The sequence below is a fragment of the Castor canadensis genome, chromosome 3, assembly GCF_047511655.1.
Source record: "Castor canadensis chromosome 3, mCasCan1.hap1v2, whole genome shotgun sequence".
Classification (NCBI taxonomy): domain Eukaryota; kingdom Metazoa; phylum Chordata; class Mammalia; order Rodentia; family Castoridae; genus Castor; species Castor canadensis.
The window spans coordinates 143,593,643-143,614,793 of NC_133388.1; the positions used below are offsets into that span (position 1 = coordinate 143,593,643).

At 41.9% G+C, this 21,151-nt stretch overlaps 1 protein-coding gene across 7 annotated transcripts in view; it reads right to left on the minus strand.

Moving 5' to 3' along the window:
- Positions 1 to 21,151, minus strand: part of Pag1 (phosphoprotein membrane anchor with glycosphingolipid microdomains 1) — a 137,879-nt gene that overhangs the window by 21,865 nt on the left and 94,863 nt on the right. For 2 of the 7 annotated variants that reach the window (XM_074068760.1, XM_074068759.1), the window contains one exon: positions 546 to 749. The exons of 2 other annotated variants lie outside the window; for them this stretch is intronic. In XM_074068760.1, the coding sequence (XP_073924861.1) occupies positions 546 to 670 (125 nt within the window). In that variant the 5' untranslated portion in view covers positions 671 to 749. Of the gene's footprint in view, positions 1 to 545; positions 784 to 2,525; positions 9,000 to 21,151 lie in introns of those variants that run through there. 3 more of the 7 variants (XM_020186885.2, XM_074068758.1, XM_074068761.1) reach the window with 2 other exon arrangements.

Here is a 21,151-nt window from a genome sequence, read left to right on the forward strand (position 1 = left end):
ATGTTCATACATGCATATGACGTACTTAGATCATATTCACTCCCCTTTTCACACGCATGTCATTTTTTTTTAAGGTCTAGGTTCTACATATGAGAAAGAACATGCAATATTTACCTTTCTCAGTCTGGCTTATTTCACTTAACACTTCCTACACATTTTTAATATCAAGCAATTCCTCCAAAGTCATGTAACAGCAAAGATATTCAGTCACTTCCAAGTGGTGGTAAAAAGATACAGGTCACTTAGACTTCAAAATGTCCACAGATAGAAAAAGGACAATATAAGTTTTGACAAGGACATGCTGAAAAGAATAGCAGGAATTTCACTATGAGAAATTTAAAATATAGAAGGGGATTTTTTGCATTGCTCCCCAGCAAAATCAATATGGATTTTCATTTACTGAACAAAGAATGTCTCTTTGCAACAGAAAAACATGAGCTGGTCTTAACCTCAGAGTCTCTGCCAATGTCTGCGCAGGGGTATTTTTTTCTCTACTGGGTACAGGGAAGAGGTTAAGTTCCCGCTAGATACAGGTTGGCTCTCACCTGTCACAACTGGAGCAGAGAAAGATGAGGAAGACGATGAGGAAGAACATGGCGATAGCTGCCAAACTTCCCCACAGGACTATCTGCGTCTGTCCACCGCTCAGCACGTTCCCTGCGGGGCCCATGGTGGGAGGAGGAAGTGGCACAGCTGATGGAGTAAATCAGTCCTTCAAAGGCAGCCGCATGGGGGTAGAGGGCTGTGTCCTGTAGAGCGACCAGAGCACTTGGAAATCGCTTCCTGTAAAAAGTGCCAGAACCCTGTAGAGGTTGAACAACCCTAATCCGAAAATCCAAAATATGAAATGCTCTAAAATTGAAACCTTCTGAGTGTTGGCATGATGTCACAAGTGGAAATTTCCACACCTGACCTCAGGTGACAGGTTGCAGTCAAAATACATGTGCAAGGCCGTAAAAAAAAGCTTACTTCCCCAGGAGGCCAGGAGACACCCTCCTGTGCTTCCCACTGGTGTTGAGACATTAGGCCCAATAAAGGCTTCTCTAGAGTGGACAAAAACAAAACAAAAACCATGCATACTAAAAATATGTCTAAAATTAACTTTGGACTGTGCATACAAGGTGAGTATGAAGCATAAATGAATTTCATGTTCAGACTTGGGCTCCTTCCCCAAGATACCTCATTATGCGTCTTTAAGTATTCCAAAATGTGAAAAGAAAAAAACCCAACCCCCAAACACTTCTGTCCCCAAGCATTTTGGGTAGGAAATACCCAACCTGTAGATAAGAGTCCTGTCAAGAGTAAAGCCTCTTATTATTCATATGTGCATACAAGGCACATAATAAAAGAAAAAAAAAGAGTAAAGCCTCAGTGCAGACTCTGCAGGAAGCAGATGCAATCTGAAACCCAACTCTGGGAGAGTACCCTCTGTAGTCCAGAATCAGCTTCCCTCTATGGTCTGGCATAAGAATGCAAAGTGGGAAAGTACCAGGCCTAGCACGGCACTTGAGCAATGGATACCTTATCATCTTGATATATTTGGGGGATGGATTTTTAATGTTTCCAAATAAAGATCCTAAGTTCTTCAAAGCAAATAAATGCATGTTTATTTGGATCTGTTTTTTTTTTTTTTACCAGAACAGTATAAAACAGTATATAGTTTTTGCAAAAATGCAACTCGTCACCTGTCCTCCACTGTCATTTCTTCTGCCTCCAGCTCCCCCAACCCATGCTTCTCTTAGAAAGTTTAAGATCCATTCAAGCAATGGAACAGAAAACCTCTCTGTTCAGCTGCATACACAGTTATCTATTTGGGGTATATGACTTTATTTTCAGGGCTGGTTTTCACTGAGCTGCATTTTCAAATGAATGGCTACAAGCATATACTCAGAATACAACTCCAGCAACAAATAAGACCTATTTATAAACAACTACTAATTAAGCAGAACTGTGCTGAGTACATTTTAGTACCTGGTATGTGCCAGGAACTCTGCTAAATGCGTTCCTCATTTAATTGCCATCTCCACCCTGGCTGGGAGGCACTGTTAGTCCCCGTTTTACAGACAAGGAAGCTGCATTCCAGCAGGGAAAGATGAGTGCAACCCTCTGGACTCCAAAGCTTGTGCTTTTAACCCCTCAAAGAAGCTCCTGCTCACTGGGGGTCACTGCCCCCTGCACCGGCTGAGATGCCTCTATGCAAGAATGTTCAGATTACCTTTGTTAAGTATCATAAGTACCACAGATATTTTGAAAACTGTGTGGTATGTCAGGCTAATCATCATCTGTCATCAGAGAGGCTTGTTTAAAGAACATTTGTGTGGTCAGTTCTAGAACATTCTCAAAAGAAAGAATCTGGAACTGAATCTCAAGTGTTATGAATGAAGTAGGGAAATAAATATTTTGGTCTTAGGACAGTGAATCATAACTCAAAATAATATTTTTCTTGCAAGAGAAGAAGAGATGTTTACATCTGCATTTGCATCGATGACAGCGTTGTAATTGTGTAGCCATCCCTGAGTCCTCACCTGCAGGCAGCTCTAAGGTGTCTCAGCAGCAAGTCAGAGTGTGACTGGAAGAGGGAACGTATAAGCCATTTTGGCAAAGGCAGTTCATTCAGCTGGACCAAGTTTTCTCCAAATAAACATGATCATATCTATTGGAGTATTCAAGGTTGAAGAATGGGAAGAAACTGGAGAGCAAGACACAGATCATGCTGAGAGAATTCTTCGGGACAAAGTGGATTGTTCCCTTGGTCTGCAAGTCAGCATAAACACCTCTATAATGCTCTATAAGTACTTAAGTTACAACTTCCTGTGTAATACAGACTTCTTTCCTCCTCTGTTTGGTTATATGGTATGCCTATAAATATTATAGGCATACAATAATAAATAGTTAAATTTGCTTCTGCATATTTGCAGCTGCAACTGAATGAAAATAATCACCTTTGTAATCTGTTGATGCAAAGAACAATTCATTTTAAGCTGATTCTACCAGTTGCCACCAGAATAGATTATTAAAATACATCAAGGAAGCATTTAAATCCTAGTGATCTATGAAAATATATGAGACAAATTTTTCTGTATGGGTCCAAACCATGAAACATTTTAGGAAGCACACATAAACTGTCTGTTGCACAGACATTTGTTTGTTCTTTCATTCATTCACACTGCAGATTAATCAATGCCTATTTATAAGGTGCTAAATTCTTAGAAAACAGCTGGCTGCGTGAGTTACTCAGATCCACCAGCAAGCCAGGCATGGGATCTCCAGCACTTTCTCCATTTCTGTTCGTGTTTCTCTTCTTTCCTCTCTCTTCTCTCTTCTAACAGGGGGAAGCCAGTGGAATAGAGTGAAAAAGGTGGGGAGCCAGTCTATTAGGGCAGTGCAGGGAGAAAGAGGATGAAAGGGGATTATTATAAACTCCTGAATAAAGGATGGAACCCAGAGAAAATGTGTCAGAACTCCTGGCCTACTCCCCTTCAATTAGAACTTTCTGAAAAGCTGCTGAAAGAAATACCTTTTCCCCAAAGTTTTAACCCTGAACAAAAATCTCACAGTGGAAAGAATGACCATCTGGTCCAGGTTTCCGAGTGGGAGATGGCATAAACCCCAGGGACAAGTGCTCCAATTGTTTGAGCAGCTTCCACCTCAGAGGCCTCCCACCGCCACTGTATGGGAGGACCAAGGCCATAGCAGTGGTGGTGAGCAGTACTGGGGGAGCAGAGGGACAGCAGCAGCTGCCACCCACCTCCTGTAGGGCCTGGCAGTGCACCTGTGTGTGTGGTGTGCAGGGGTGGGAGGACATCCACACACGTGACCTCCTTTTGTCCTCACATCAGCTCTCCTAGGTAGGAGTGTCCCATTTTAGAGATCTGCTATACTTTTCTCTTAGTCTCTTTCTTTGTGGATCTTCTCTCATAATTTGGTGCCCATTTTTTCCTCTTACCTTAAATTTTGATGGCCAATCTACAATTGAGCCAGTACTGCCTCCTGCCACCTCCTCATACCCATGTGCACAGATGGACTGCATCATCCTATGTGTGTAGAAGACCGCCTCCTCCTGTGTGTAGGTGCGACGTGTGACTTTGTGCTCTATGTTCTTGGCAGGGATGAGGGTGGAGCACTTGTGTGTATGAGTGTATGCTCCAGGGAGAGAAGAAGTATTATGTCTTTGAAGTTAAAAAAAATTCTGTTGTCAAAAAAAAAAATCAGTTGTCAGATGACGTGTAAATATTTTTTGAGTTCAACATAGGGCAAGGAGGAGCATTTATTTTTATTGTACTTAACTGAGACTTATTATGGCACCTGAATCCACACTAACATGAGTTGCAGAAGATGGTAATATGAATATAATCTGAGATATAGTTTAATAATTGTAGGTCAATTATTTTCTTTTTAAGATTAAGCTTCATGTTGGATGCACGGACATAAAATCATGACCGGAGACTGCAAGTTAATGAAAATGTATGGTATTGCTGGAAAAGAGGCAGCAGTTCTCCTCCATCCTCCAATCCTATGCAATTTTGAACTTGACCTTTGGCCCAGAGAAAGGTCAATGCTTGCAGTTATGGGGCTTCTACTGGGGATCCTTTCAGAATTGGGTCTGGTTACTTATTTTGAACTGAAATCTCCATATCCTATTATGATCTTTTAAAATCCACTTATTCCTTGATTTTAATGAATTAGTGATTCAATCATTAGTGAAACCATTGGCCTTCTGCTTTAAAAGCAGGTGCTATTTTAACCACAAGATGGCAGCATAATTCTAGTCTCAGCCCCAAAGATCAGGCTCCTTCCTCAAGGAGAGGTGCTCAGTAATTCTTGCTTGTGTCTTATGTTAGGTATTTTAATTGTCTTCATTAGCCTGGACTATCAGCCACCAAAATCAATTCCAACAGGAAAGAAAACAAATCCAAGATGAAATTAATGGCAGGTGCAGACAAAATGGCAGCTATTTACTTTTTCAGCCAACACCCTGAACAGGTAGGTGCTGTGATCACAGCTAATTGTACAAATTCTACTTTGGCAGAGCTGGGATGGCCAGCGAGATTAGCTGTAGAGGCAGACACTTTTGCAGTTCCTTTGAAGCAGATTTAGGTCAGTGATGACAGTCATTACCATTTTACAGCTGACCTAGTCAACGCATAATTAAAGATGATGGCAACCACCTCCGATGATGCTGGTGACCCTCACTGATGGACAGAACAAGGAAGGCAAAGTCCCAAACCCTGTGGGAATTGCGCCTTCCTGGTCATTACCAAGTGTGGGAAACAGATGGTAAAAGCGCACTTCATGGACTACAAATTATCTGAACAAGTGTAACAGTGGCTGAGGAGCCACATTCTCTGGCGGGTTCCTGTCCTGGGAGTACACTGGTAGATGCACAGGCCAAGGCACAATAAGCCTGAGACAGAATTCGTGAAAGGGTTTTAAGCTCAAGCATTTAAATGTAGGCAGATGTTTCTTCAGACTGAAGAGTCTGTGACTGACACAGGCAAGGCTGTGATGCAGAAAGAGAGGAGACCAGGTCTGTGGGACGGTACAAGGGAGGAACCACAGAAACAATGCTTCCTATGCCACCCTGATAAAGTACAAAGGGTTTTTTTTTTTCCTCTACATAACATGGTTACCAAGGTCTCCTTATTTGCTCCTTCACCAAGTCAGGGGAAAATATATACAAACGAAGACTAGAAGGCAGCGAAGGACTCAGAGGCAAGGTTTTGTACAGTTTCCTGGGTCCCTTTACAATGTCACTGCAGAGCCATATCCTGACGTTTCTTCCTGTGGCAGCTTAAGAGAAGCATGTCACTGGAAAGTGTCACCACTGCTGGACCACAGGGACATTTATCAAGGCTTGCTGCTGGCAGGATTGGAGCCGGGCCCTGGTCCTAAGAGTTCGCCATAAATCCTCATGGCAGTCTGCCAGCACAACCTGATTACTTTCCATACATACTAAACCTATGGATCCACTCAGGAAACAGGAAAGAGGGCTATTCTGGGGAGGGGGTATGTGTGGCTGTCACTGATCTTCAAGAACACATTAAACTTATATCACACAAACCACATAGTTCATTGTTTATCAAAGTCCAGCTATTTTGTTTTTCCTCTAGAAAAGCCAGGAGGCAAGTGGCCCTTATGGGTAAGAAAATGTTGCTTTCCCTCATGTCACAATTTGGAAGCCAATTTCCGAGGTTCATTTTTCATGAGAGACACAGCGGGCATGAATGAGTGTGAGGGCGTGGCCTTTCTAGAAGTACATGTTGCGTGCATTCTGGAAAGAGCTCTGAGACCTGCTTGTACCTGGGTCAGGACGCACTATTCTCACAGGCCGGTAAGGAGCAGGTGAAGGAAGAGCTTCGTTTTGCACCACAAAGCCTCCCTGGGCTGCTTCAGGAAGTATGCAGCTTGGGCTTCAGGTTCTCTTCATGCCTTGTGTGTTTGCTCACCTGATCTAATTTAAATGTTCTTTGAGGGCAGGGATGCATTTATCTTCTTTCCCTCTATAGTCCCCGAAAGCTACACAACCTGAAAATGCTGGTCAGGATATTTACATTGAATGCATGCTTCTGCAGGAAGAATGGTGAGCAGATTCCCAGGCCAACTCTCAAAGTGCAAGTTTAATTTATAATTTCTATGGTAAAGGAGAATAGGAGAATGAAAGAGGTGAGCACATTAAGCAAACAATTAAAAAATCAGCCCAGCGTGTCTTCGGCCAAACCCTAACTCTGGAATGAACACAGCCTTCTGGTTCCTCTGTACCAACACCAAAGTGGTCGAACATCCCTTGAGAAGTCACACCACACTGGTAATACTGGTGTCACTGTGCAAGCACTACCATCTTCAACAGCCTCTCAACGCTGGCAACCTCACCGTCCCTGCTCCTCAGGCTTAGTGTCCCTGTTCTTGGAGGTAGCAATTTTGTCTCTCCTCCTCCTGGGGACCTGACACGAACATTCCCTTCCCTCCCTCAGAGGGGGCAGACCTTACGTTTCTCAAAGGAAGAGGGAGCTCCATGTATCCTTGGGCCTCTTTCTTATGACTTTCATCTGTAAGGGAGAATGCTGCAGGTCTCAGCTTAAATTTTACTGCCCTGGAGCCATTTTCCTGATGTCACAACCCTCTCAACCCCCAAGTTTAGTTGAAACCCCTCTTTTATAAGATTTTTCCTTCTTGCCATTACTCAAAATTGAAAATGCCATGTGATTCAAGTGTTTCCTTGGCTGGTCTCAGCCCCATGAGGGAGGACCTCTGAGCAGACCTGTCTCTGGCTCACAGCTGTAGTCTTAGCGTGTGGCACACAGTAGGCACTTACTACATACTTATTGAACGCACAATTCAGAGGAAGAAGAGCATGGAGAAGAGGTGCCTCCTGAGCAGGCCTGCACAGATGTCAAGAGTTTGAATAAGATCTTTTTCTCAGTCTTCTCAAGTGAGGCTGAAATTCAGTGAGGACTTGGGCATCACAAACGCTGCTTTGCCTGGCTGCTTCCTACATAGCAGCCACCTTGCCTTCACTCAGTTTCCCCCCAGGGCCCTAAAAACACTGGCTCTAAACCAGCCATGACTCACAGACATGAAATCAAAAGCATTAGAAAACCTAAATGAGGGTATATGACATGCCAGCCACTTTTCTGTATGCATTTTATTTAATCCTTACGACTCCTTGACACAGGTGCGGATCTGTTTTGTGGATGAGAAGTTGAAGCTTAGATGCCCTAAGGTTACAGGGTGACAGGTTTCAGTGTCCCTAGCACTTTATACTCTAAGACACTGCACAGCTGTGTGTTCTCATGTCTAGTAGGTTTACAACCCCCAGTCGGCCTGTCTGGGACAAGGGAGCTGCACCCATCTCCTCTGCAATCCTCACTTCCCTCCACCACGACTAGTTTTTTGGCACCAGAGAGAAGAGTGCTCATTCCCTATTGGGTTGGCTGCTGCTTGTTCCCAGCCAGGAATTAATCATGGACTGACCGTCCTTCCTGGGGATCTGCAGATCTTGTCAGAGTCCACACAGTGATGGATGTGGTGTTTACATGAAGGGCGGCTTCCTGAGACCAGGACTATTTACAGTCACACTCAGCTAAGCATTGCTTTGTACCATTTCTATTTGGCGTCTGGGGCTCAGCGATTCAGCCATATTTTTCCTTTCAAAATAATGAAAGACTTAACTAAAAACAAACCTCAGTTTCTTTGCTGAGAGGTTTGGGAACGTACTCGTGGACATCAAGGCCTCTCACTTGAATCTCCCTCTAATGGATCGTAATATGTGAAAGATCAGGCCTACTCTTAACACCTGCTAGACAGGGCTAATGACAAAAGCTTCACATTGTCACATCCCTGTTTGTGACCACCCTACCACTGAGCCTGCACCTCAAAGATGCTTTGCTGGGAAGACGAAACCCCCACAATTGGAGAAGTAGAACTTAAGAGTAGGTGACAATTTAAGTCACATAACAGAGGAATGTCAACTAAGGTATTCTGTTTGTAACACTGGCTCACTGTGTTAGATAAGTGCAATTAGATAAGTGCCACATGGCAGATTGTAGGAGCTGCTCATTTAATATTCAGTGTAGGCACTGGTGAGAACGTGGCTCAATTTACTACACAGTGCTTAAAATATAATAGTTATCTTTATATTTTTAAAAATACTAAGAATTTTTTTCAGTACTGAGGATTGAACCTAGGGCCTCCTATCACTTAAGCCACACTCCCAGCCCTTGTTAACTTTGTGCTGGTTTTGAACTTGTGATTCTGTTGCTTCTGTCTTCCCATGCCTGACCCCAAGAATTCTATTTTTTTTTTTGGTAGTACTGGAATTTGAACTCAGGGCCTAGTGCTTACTAGGTACCTGCTCTATCACTTGAGCCACACCCCCAACCACTTTTTGCCCTTTAGTTATTTTTCAGATAATGTCATGTGATTTTTGCCCAGTGTTGGATTGGATCACAATTCTCCTACCTGTCTCCTGTGTAGCTAGGATTAAGATGCATACTATCATGCCCAGCATGATAGGGTCTTGGTAACTTTTTGAGATAGGGTCTTGGTAACTTTTTGCTCAGGCTGGGCTCAAACTGATTCTCCCAATTTCCATGTACTAAGTAGCTGAGATTACAGGTGTGAGGCACTGCACTGGGACAAGAATTCTTTATATTATAAAATAGCCAGACAAAATACATATTGACTCTTAAAAATGTAGACCCCAAATCTTCAAAACACATCCCTGGCAAATTACTCACTGGTATAATTGTGACCCACACAGGCCTGGGGAAATGTTTCAAGAGTGACTACTTGATGAGAATAAGTGAGCACTTGTATGTGGAAATGCAGGCTCTCAGTGCTAATGTCAAGGTTCCTGCCAGGAGAGGGCAGGGAAAGCAGGTGACTCAGGGGGACGACTCCCTGGCCCCTGACCAAGGATGGGACAGGACCAGAGCTCTTGTAGCGCGCCGCCTCTCAAAGATGCCCAGCATTACCCGGGAACTTCCTGCAAGTGCCTCCCCAGGTGCATGAAGCTGCAGCTGTGGGTGGGACGAGCCCTCCCGGGGATGGCGATGTAGCCCGAGATGGGAGAAGACTGCTTGCTCTACAGCAGTGCTTTCTCAAGCCTGAGGACCCACAGATGCTGTGGAGCCAGTTCAAGTGTGGCTTTTCGCCCATCTGGAAGATGGGGCTCTGCACTGCTGCTGGGCTGCTGGGTGCTGTCTAGGCTGTGGTCTGTGGCCTTCACCTGGACTCTTGCCAGTGAGATGTTGGTCTTCCTTCCAAACAAGTCCTGGTGCTGAAACTTGGCCTTCACCTTACTTGAAGTGACCACAAAGTCAGAGCTTTTGTTTATGAGAAACATACATTTGTTGTTGTTGTTTTGAGATAGGGTCTATGTAGCTTAGGTTGGCCTTGAACTTGGAATCCTCCTGCCTCAGCCTCCAGAGAACTGGGATTACAGGGGTGCATACCTGGCCCAAGGATCCTTCTTGATCATCACAGAAGAACATAAATAGGAGGCAGCTCTTTGAGTCCAGAGTCTGAGAAAGTAGATGCACCACAGCCACTTGCAGGCACAAACCCTAGCTTCTACTCTGCACTAAGTCCTGTGTCTGTTTTTCCTTCTGAAAAATGTGGTTATTTCTAAGGTTTCTTTCCAGTTGTCAGCTTGTAACATTTTGTAAAAGTAGCTGGTGATCCCCAAACAAAAATTCCGGAGTTTTTACACAACAGCAAATGTTGTGTAAATGAATTTAAGAACCTTAAATTCTCAATGTGATTGGTCATTTCAAGTCCCCAGAAAGCACGGTGTTAGTAATCTGTGGGAACCCTGATGAGGCCACAGGAGGAAAAATGGATGCCAGGAGGAAAAATCATGGGTGACCTTTTCAGGCAGCATGCAGTGCTAGGAATCAATCCCATGGCTTTTCCCAAACATCAGCTGTATCCTGGCAATGCCACTGTCATACACTAGCTGTTTTTTCAATAACATGTACTTGGGCAGAATGTGGTGGTACCTACCTGTAATCCCAGCACTTGGGAGGCCAAGGCAGGAAGATGGTGAGTCTGAAGCCTACCTGGGCTACAGTGTCAAAAAATTTTTGAGTCTGTCTCAATAAAGCAAAAACAAAAATGTAAAACAAATAAAAACCACATACTTGGTACATTCACACATTTCCTGTTGAGATTTACAATAGTCATTCAACAAAATGCAAGGACAGAACCTGCATACACAGATGGTATAGGGAAAGATAATGCAGAAAGCAAACACTTCTTCCAGGAAGCTTCTGAGCTCTTTAAAGGCAAATACCCAGGGGTTGGAAAAATCTTAGAACAGCAGGTCGGAAAGGGACCCATCTAACTCCATTCCATTCGTGAGCAAGAGGATGGTTCAGATGTAACAGGACAGTTCAGAGACCGTCTTCATTATTAAAGGCAGTCAGCACTTTGGGCTAGTCTCATTGGCTCCTTGACTAATATCTCTGATGACATTTTTTACTCTTTGACACTCTTTCATTCATGAAACACATAATTACTAAATACCTACTGTGTGCTAAGCATGATTCAGCTCGTCACACCTTGAAAATGAGATCATACTATCCACCATGGTTAAACTCTGTAAGGGGTGACAAGTGTTCAGAATTTAACTCCTAATACAGAGATGGGTTTTGGCTAAAAGTAAAAAACAATTTCTTATTGAATTTCAAGGATGTGAAATGAGGAAACAAAGCCGGGAGTCCTTTCACGTCTACCATATTGCAGTACACACAGTGTTCTTGCTGCAATCTTTGCAGTGATTCTTCTGTTGAGCCCGGCGGCAGAGGCTCCATGGAATTCATGCAGCTGCAGTGCCCTTGGACTGATGTGGCTTCAAGCTGAGAACTGTCCTCAATGTGTCTGGTTGCATGTTCACAGGGTGGAAAGGCCCCCCTCCCATGTGTGTGGCTTCACAGCAGGGTCAGCTGGCCTCTGAGGGTGGGCTGGGTTCCAAAGACTTGGAGGTGTGTGCATAAAGCCCACTCCATTCTAAAACTGCTTTCAATTTGCAGTTAAGACTAAAGCTTAAAAAAAGCAAAGACTCATGAGAGAGGTGGCATGAGCAGTGAAAATCACAGGAAGGCGTAATTGACTGGCAACAGACCAAGTCACCTCGTGAGGAAAAGGGAGGGGAAGGAGGAAGAGAGGACTAAGGCTGGGACACAGGGGCACTGCGTGTCTCAGTGGGACAGACATGGGGAAATAGACTTGGGGGCTTTTTAGGTCATTTCTTCCTGCTTTAGTGCTCTGCCTGTGGCTGGCCTTCATCCATGAGGAACACAATGAAGAATGATGTATATATGTATGCTTGTGTCTCTATACTGCAACACTTTGATTTCCCTCTCTTCCTTTGCCCAATGTGGAGAAAATAAACTGTCAATGGAGGTGGAAGAGACAGGTGTGCCAGCACAGTATCACCCGTGGACTACAGGACTGCTCTTACATGGTCTGACAGGACTGATCATGGGGACTCAATGCTCAGACTCTGTCCCATCCTTTCATTTCAAAGGCTGCTACTACCTTGGAGAGTGCAAAAAGTCTTTGTAGCAGATACAAAGGCTATATAGAGTAAACTGGAAGGTCTCAGTAGAGACATGACAGTTGGAGAGAATAGCACTCCACTTCTAAGCAAGAGAGCACCCTGTCAGTTATGAGGATGAGAGTTTTGACTGTGTCCCTGCTGGGGACACCTAAATTTATAATGAATGGCTTGCATATCCCTCTACTGCCCCTGCCCCTCTGTCTCTTGGCTTTGAGGGTTTCACTTGCCTTTCTTCCAGGCAAAGGTACCTTCTCCACCTTCTCCCAGTCCTGTTTCATAATCCTTGGGGCATCTGTGCAACTGCTTATGCCTAGCTAGACCTGGCCATCAGATCCTCTGGTACAGATTTAGAGAGCAGTCCATTGCATGTATTTTTTACAAGCATACTATGAGATTCCAAAATAGTCCATCCAATGAAAACCTTTTGAAGAACACATGTCTAGAACTCATGAGTCCTGTGCTGTTCAATCTGGAATCTGTCCTGTCCCCTTCATCCCAACTGAATAGCTGAAGTGCCACCACCTTCGCTGCCTTGCCCATCACAGGGTCTGCACACAGCCTTGCTGTGTCTGTGGATCTGAAGGTACCTTTAGACCACCAACCCACATGGACAGTATGGCTTCCAATCTAGGGATTCAGGCAGAAGTGTCGGGGGAAAGGGAGGGATCTTACCTCACATTGTACCCCTCATGCTGATTTTGATAGCTGCTGTCTCCCAGCCCGGACATGACCACCAATAAATACGCTGAGTATTTGTCATCTGCCCCGGGGGAATCCCAGGGAGGTGAAAGTCATTTATCAACCTTTAGAAATTCAGAGTTACTTAAAACTGACACAAACATTGGACAAGAGGGATCACTGTAGAGGGTGAGAGAAACCATTTGTGTGAACACGGTTTCTACCTGCAATGTTGTTTTCACTGGTTCATGCTGTGAAAGAAAGGGTCTAATCCCATTGTAGGTCCCCATGGGCAGAGGGAGGGACGCTCTAGGGGGGACATCTAGGGAGACTCCGGAAGCTGACTCTACTCCTCACAAAGCCATGCAGCTAATGGGATTATAAGACCTAATGAACTGAATTGAATCCAATTTTGAACATTTTCGTAGCTAATGGAAATCACATCTTTTCCCTCAAGATTTTCTATTTTGTCTGTTTGTAAACCATGAATAAATGAGTTAGTGAATTAAGGCTGTGTTTATGAAAAGTCTTAGAGTAGAATGTGGAAAGTTTTATCTTTTGAATGTCACAGTGGTTTTCGAGTTGAAACACCATGTGTGGACTGGTATGATCTCATTACATGGCACTGTGTTAAGGACTTTGTGGGTAAGAAATTAGAATATGGATTCATTAATCTAAAACCTTTAAGATAGCCCTTTCTTCTTATTGTTCCTATGCAGTCAATATGATAACTTTACCCCATTTTCCATTTCTTTAGAAAGTAAAGAGCTAGGAAATTCTTCAGTCTTGTACAATGAGAACTAATCCAGGGTACGCCTTTGGTACCCCCACCCTCACTGCTTTGTGCTGTGTTTTCACTCCTTTTCTGGAAGGGGCATTTTAAAGGCATTAAATTGAGAGGAAGGGAATAACAGATGGTGAAGTGGGAAGCTTCCCAGACTGGGAGAGGCATATCCCAGAGATGCTGCAGAAAGCTCAGGAAAAAAAGGTGCTGGCCTCATCTTCCTGGAACATCAATGTTACCTCAACTTTTAAAATTTAATAATAAAGAAAATGGATGTTTTTGAAATATAAGGTTCTATTAAGAACTGTAAGTTCTTAATAATGGGAACTCAAAGAAATTTTGCACATGGAATCAGGAATTCACTCTTTTCTGCCATTAAGGCTTCAAGTAGGTCTGGTTGTGTTAAGAGCATAGACTGCAAGAGAGTGAAGCCTTCTAGAGGTATGGGCTGGGCACTGCACAACCATGGTGGCTCTGCCAATGCACACAATGGGAAACACAACGTGAAATTTGACCTGGGAAGGTCACTGTGTACTTATTTCCCATGGATCCATTACAAGAAAACGTCCAGAAAAATGTATTTACTAAATGAGACAAGAAGATGTGGTTTCAGGACCAAAAGTAAACTCATTTAGGAGGCAGGGGTGGTGACACAGGCCTGTGGTCCCTGCACTCAGGAGGCTGAGGCAGTAGGAAGAGAAGCACTTGAGACCAGGACTTCTAGGCAACACAGCAAGACTCTATCACAAAAATCAAACCAAACCAGAAACAAAAACAAAAAAAAACTCTTCTAGGAACATTAAAGTAGTCATTGAAACTAGTAATTGCTGATAAAGAAGTCATATTAATCATTTTAATTTACTAGATTAAATAATCTAAACTAAGTGGCTTCATTCCAGTTCTGTTTGTAGAATAGTACATTATTATACCTGAACAACAACGATTTAGTCTTTTTCAGTTTATATTTCTTAGGTCATTTCCCAAACTCTTTAAAATTCTACTGTGTTTTGCTTTTTATTAGGTTGGCATATTACACTCGATCAGGCGCAAACAGATCTCAGGGACACTAGTGACCAAAATGACATTCTGGTGCACCATGAGTCTGAGCAACATACTATAACCTTAGTGATCTAACCAAAGTCTCTGTTTTTGCAGCCAGGATATCTAGGATACCAAGGTGTATGATTTCAGTATAGTTCCCTAACTATGACTCTCCCCAAACCTGTACTAGAATATAATGACCTCTGTAAGAATTAAAAAAGGATACAGAAAGGTTGAAGGGTCAAATTCCAATTGTTCATGCTTCCTAATAGAGTGGTGCTCTGGCCCCCTTTCTCCTAGTTTACTACTTGGTCTGGTTTTTAGATGAGCTGAAGGACATCCTCCTGCCCCTACTGACCAGGATACCAACGTCCTCTAGTATTGTGGCTAGTATGGTCATTAGTTGTCATTAGTTGTGGGCCTTTGTAGGTAGCAGCTGAACCTGAGTTATTAATGTCATGAAAGTGGATATTATAAAATACTAACACAAGAAACTGCCATGATTTGTTCACCTGTATTTTTGGTAAAATCATTGACTTTGTTTTATTGTAGAGCACATAAAGCTTTATGCATCTGGTAATAAACTCTTAAGAGATTTTAGTGCTTGGAGGAAGGCTTCTGTCCCAAAGAATGAGGTTTCCTCTCTTTGTAAAAACTAAACTATACATATAAAGACATATTTCATTTCTTCTTTTTTCCTCTCACATAGCTGGCTATAAGCTCAAAGCATGCAATTATCTTCAATTATGGCAATTATTTTAGTCTAGTTCTCTTTCCTCTCTTGCACCAACCCCAATTACAAGTATTTTATTTCACACATTTTGAAGAAACTTACATATCTTTATTATAACTTCAATATTTTTTAGAAGCAAATCTTAATTTCTGAATAACATATACATGAAGTTTAAATTTAATTATCATGTATAATTCCTTTATAGATTTTAAAAGTACTCAATATCCAGGCTTTAGAATGAAGATATGTCTTTAAGACATATGAAAGAATGAAAAGAGGAAAAAGCAAGGAAGGAAGGGAGGAAAGAAGAGAGGGAGGGGCAATTTTCCCACTAAATTAAACTTTGGGACTATAAATTCTGACCTTAAGGAACTAATAAAGGAAGTGTTGGATGATATGAGATGCAAACACTAAGCTGATTAAAATGTAACTGGCTTCATCCTAAAAGGCTATGGGGAACTATGAAATTCTTTTAAATAATCTATTCCTTTGAGTAGAATAGTGGCTTTTAACCCTGGCTATAAGAATCTCTTGGGAAACTTTTGATACTATACCAATGCCCAAGCCTAACCCAAAAGTTGGCTTAATTGGTTAGGGATGTGGGTTAGATGTTGCTACTGTCTCCAGGACATTTGAATATACAATTAGGGTGGTGACTCACTTAGCTAGACTGCTCATTCATATTTTTAAACTCTTAACTAGCAAATACCATTTCATCTTAGTCATTTCTCCTGTAGTATTGGGAAATGGTGTAATTAGGACAGGACAATGTAAAACAGATATCACGCATCAGTCCTCTTCCCACACAAGTCTACTCTGGGAATCACATAAACCAAACATTTTGCTTATGTATAGATGCTCCTCGATTTACGATGGGATTACATCCCAATAAATCCATCATAAGTTGAAACTCTTATAAGTTGAAAATGCATTTAATAAACATAATCTATCAAACACAGTACACTGTAGGTCGTTTACCTTTTTGATTGTGTGACTGGAAGTGGTGACTCATTGCAGCTATGCAGCATCAAGATTATTGAACCACATATAACTAGCTTGGGAAAAGATTCAAATTCAAAATTCAAAGTATGACTTCTACTGAATGTATATTGATTTCACAACACCATAAAGTGGGATAATCATAAGTTAAACCATTGTAAGTCAGGGAATGTGTAGATCATTAAAGCCCAGGCCCAAACTGAGCCTGCAGGATGTTTATTCTAGAAGGTGTTGTCTGAGCTGAGCCACTCTGCCAGCCTTTTTCGTTCTGGTTGTTTTTGGTCTTGCTTTATGCTCTGGCTGGCCTGCACTGCAGTCCTCCTATATTTGTGCTTCCCTGTGTAGCTGCAATGACAGGTGTGTGCTACTGTGTCCAGCCATTGGTGAAATGGGGTTTTGTGAATTTATTATATCCAGGCTGGACTTAAACTTGATTTTTCCAATCCTTGCCTCCCAAGTAGCCAGGATAACAAGAATAAGCCACTGGTGCCTGGCTTGATTGCTGTATTATTTGTACATATTTTTCTCTGCACTCCTCAAAATAAAGTGAATCTCCAAGTTTCATGGCTATTTATACTTGATTAGAGATTGAAATAGCATTATTTAAAAGCATGTTCTAATATAAAAATTTCAACAAGAAATATATTAAACTTACTAGCCTATTATTGGTTTGAAGCTCCCATATCACTGTTTTTAGGCTGTGTGTCAAAGCTGACTAAAATATATTTGTTATCTATCTACTGCAAAATGATCCATAATTCTTAGCAGTAAAGAGTATACTAGAAGTCCATACATTATTATGACAAAAGATTTAGGCCTTAGGATATTTTTGCTTTTCTATTGATCTTCATTGCTTAAATGGACACTATACTTTGTTCAGCTCAGGTTGACAGATACTCATTGAAGGAATATCACAGGCAAGGCAGGCCTGACTCCTCCAGCCTCAGCTTATTCTCCTCGGCCATGACCTTCTATGGACCTTTACTTTACCTTGAGCATATGGTGCTTACTCTCATTCTGGAACTTTTATAATAGCTGTTTTCTAGAATTATCATCCTTCAGGACATCTTACACATGGTTCCTTCTCACTTTTTGGTCCTGCCCAAACACCATGTTCTCAGAGAATTCTTCTCTTTTCACTCCCAACTCAGTCTTCCTCCCATTACCCTGTCTTCTTTCCCTGTTATTCCTACCCAAAAGCATCTTATTTATTGGCCCTTGTGTTAGTGTTGCATGTGTGCCCTATAGAATATAACAAACTCCTTGTTTGTCTCTGCAGCTCTAACTCTAGCACTTACAATTGTAGCAGGCACTGATGGAGTGAATGAATGAATGCTTAGCTCTGCAGTTTTACCAGGAATAGTACTGAATTCAGTTCTGAATTCTTTGAGGTGGAAACTACTGATGTTAGTACATAATAAATGAGTGTGCACAGTTGCAATTTTAACCTACAGTTCTCCATGCAATATGCACATGTTGGGATTTTAACTAGATCCACAGTGCCAGCTACTTTTGCAGAGAAGGCAATTTGTATCCCGTGCCTCACTGATCTCTGGCTGGCTCTCAGCTTTTGCCAGTGCAAGATCCTCCATTTTGTACATCTTAGAACCCTGGCTGTTCCTTTTTAATTCCAGCAGAGAGCAGCTAGACATTGTTTGACACTATGCTTTGAGTCTTCTATTGATTTTTTTAATACCATTTATTGGGAGTAACACCATGTTGTTTGGCTTAGGGCCCTCAGTGTGCGAAGGTAAAGTTTTTGGGTCTCTTGCTATTGTTCATTCCCATACATGTCTGGCTTGACATCCATTTAGTGTAGGTGGACTCATTACAACCTTTTGTCAGTAATCTTATCCTTCCATTATTACCACATGATACTGAGGGTAGTGCCTAGGAAGTCAGATGTAATATAGTGAGGACAAATCCTACTGACATATGGCATAAACAGTTGGGCACTACCACTATTTTGAGGCACTTCTGTTTGGTCTAGACTAGCATTTTCAGCCATATTGATAACACACACTGCCAGCTCTCCAAACATGTGCCTATGTTTGCATGTCAGCTCTATTCTGTAGCTTCAGTATTTCAGTTTGCCACTGAGTAAGGAAAAAGAAATTTGACAGTACTATCAAAATCAGGTACATTTGTATCTCATAAGACATGCAGAGTCCAGAGCCCTTGTCCAGTACAGACTTCCAATAAATATTAGGCCCTTCTGCTGCTTCTCTTGCTGATTTAACAAAATCTTATTTTTTATTAAAAAACTTACTTAAAGAAGAACATGCATCTTACTGCATTCAATGAAGTTGATTCTGATATTATGACTTACAGTTTATCATTTGAATTTAATATAGGCCCAACTAACAAAAGAAATAATCAGATATTTGAATACTTTATATACATTGAGTTTTTAAAAGAAGCAGATCCTTTTGAACTCAGTGATAAATCCTAACATCATGAAAAGAGGCACAATAAGATACTGTGCTATGTGACAGGAAGTCCTGAGCACTAGCTAGAAAGGCTAACTATAATGTGAGCCTGAATGGATCAAGATCTGGATCTTACCACCAGACCTTTATTATTATTATTCTCTTACTACTACCACTTGGATGATCAAACAATAATCAAGGATTTTTTCTACCCAGGCCGGTCAATTCACACACAAGATTTTGAAGTATGTGTGTAAGTTTCTGGAGGTTTCTAACTGTATAAAAATATCTCACAAAATTTTAGACATGTACCTCACATAACTATCCATAATGGTTATCATCCACGTATCGATAGAAAAGACAGAGGCATGGGTAAGAGGACGATGTCACACAACAGCAATCACACATTTGAGTAAACACCTCTGGGGTTTGTTTCTTTCCCCAGCTGTGAGATGTTGTGGCTCCTTTCTTAGGCGCCTTTCCTTATTTTTCTCCTTATTATCTTCAGAATCATGGCTTCAATTCTCATCAGGTTGTCTTGATTCACAAATTTATGTTCGTAGCCCAGGCTCTATTCTCAGCTGCTGGCCATATATGCAGCTGGTACCTGGACCTCACCACCTTAGTATGTACAAGGCTGGTTTTTCCAACTTCCTCTGCCAATGGGTCATCCTCCAGAGCTCTGTTTCTATGAATGCTGTAACCTTCAGCTAGTTGCACTAGAGGAGTTGCAGGTTGTCCCATTTTCTACACTTTCAGCTTGTTCTCTTATCTAATTCAGCATCAAGCCCCTTAATGTCACCCCTTAGATGACTTTAAAACCCCTCTCTTCAACTTATCCTTGTCTCTGCATACCCAGAGCTAGTTCCCCAGTCCACACCACCAGCACTTCTCATCTTGGCCACTGCAGGAGCCTACTGGTGTCCAGTGTTCACATTGCTGCCTTCCAACCCCTTCTCCAAATGTCAGCCAGACAGCTCTTTTCAAAAAGAATACCTGATTACACCAAATCCACTACTTAGAAACCTTAAATGAATTCCTATTGCTCAAAGGATAAAGAAAATGAAGTCTTAAAAATAGGCTGCTACTTCCTGTAGTTCTGCCATTTGCCTAGGTCTTCCTCATCTCCTTTCACTTTCTCTGTCTACCATTCTAGCCACTTCCTCCTTCTCTGGAACTTCTTCACCCCTGCTGCAGGCATTCCCCAGTTAGGTTCCATACTGCTTTGGAAATGGGGAAGTCTTCAGTGCACAAGGTCATTGCTCATTGCTCTTGTGTTTCTCTCTTTCATAGCACCTCATTTTCTTATGTCCATGTATTTGTGTGATATATATTTGCCACATGTATGTCATGCCTGCTAGACAGTATGGAAACCCTACTATGAAATGAAACCTGAAACAGGAGTCATTGGGGCAATGCATCCTTGCATCTGGTGATAACGACAATCTTGCATCCCGTTACATGTGGTTAATCTTACTGAATTTGGAGATTCTTGTCTGGATTTGGTTTTGGTTTTGGTTTCTTAGTTTTAAAGCATGCGGTCAGATTTAAAAAGAATAGCAATTTACACTATATGTTTTTCTAAAAGCCCATTATTATAAATCATCACATCACTGATTGCCTAGTAATAGACCATTTCATTATTTTATGAACTTCCAAGTTCAAAGTTTTATAGAATGAGGAGAACACAAAGGATTTCCTTATACTGATATGGATTTACAAAAAGCATGTCTATTAGATCGACTTAGCATGTTTTATATCAAACTATAAAAAAAAGGCAATAATCACTAATACCAGCCTCATCAATAGTACTGGGATGGTTGGGAGATACAATAAACACACAGGGGGTTAGGAGTTGTGCAGACAGAAGTGAAAATCCTGCTCCACTGAGAGAGAGGTCACCACGTAACCCAGGCTGAGTTTCTTAACCTGTGTCTTTACTTTTTTTTTTTTGGCATTACTGGGGTTTGAATTCAGGGCCTCACACTTGCTAGGCAGATGTTCTACCACCTGAGCCACTCCACCAGCCCTCTAACCTATGTGCTTTCCTCACTTACAAAGCCCCAAGAACCTTCTCCATCTTCCCCATGGATTGATTCCTGGTGGCTGTGATTACCTTAATTTTGTGTAATGGCAAATATTTTCAGATTTTTCTTTTTGAGTAGCTCAAAATTCTTGTGAAAAATAGCAGGCAAGGTTATGTTTTTGTTTCTCTGTCATTATTGATGCTTACAAAGGAGAAAACAAGAGGACTTTCCTCTCTGACCTCTTGGGCTGTCTACCCAACAGCTAACCTGGGAGACAGGATTGCTCCTTATGCTTTCCCTCCAATTCCTATGCTTTTTCCTCATTATATATTTGCCTTAAGTGGTTCTATGAATGAAGTTCTTATCAACAGAGTAAGATCACATAGATCAGACAGTTGT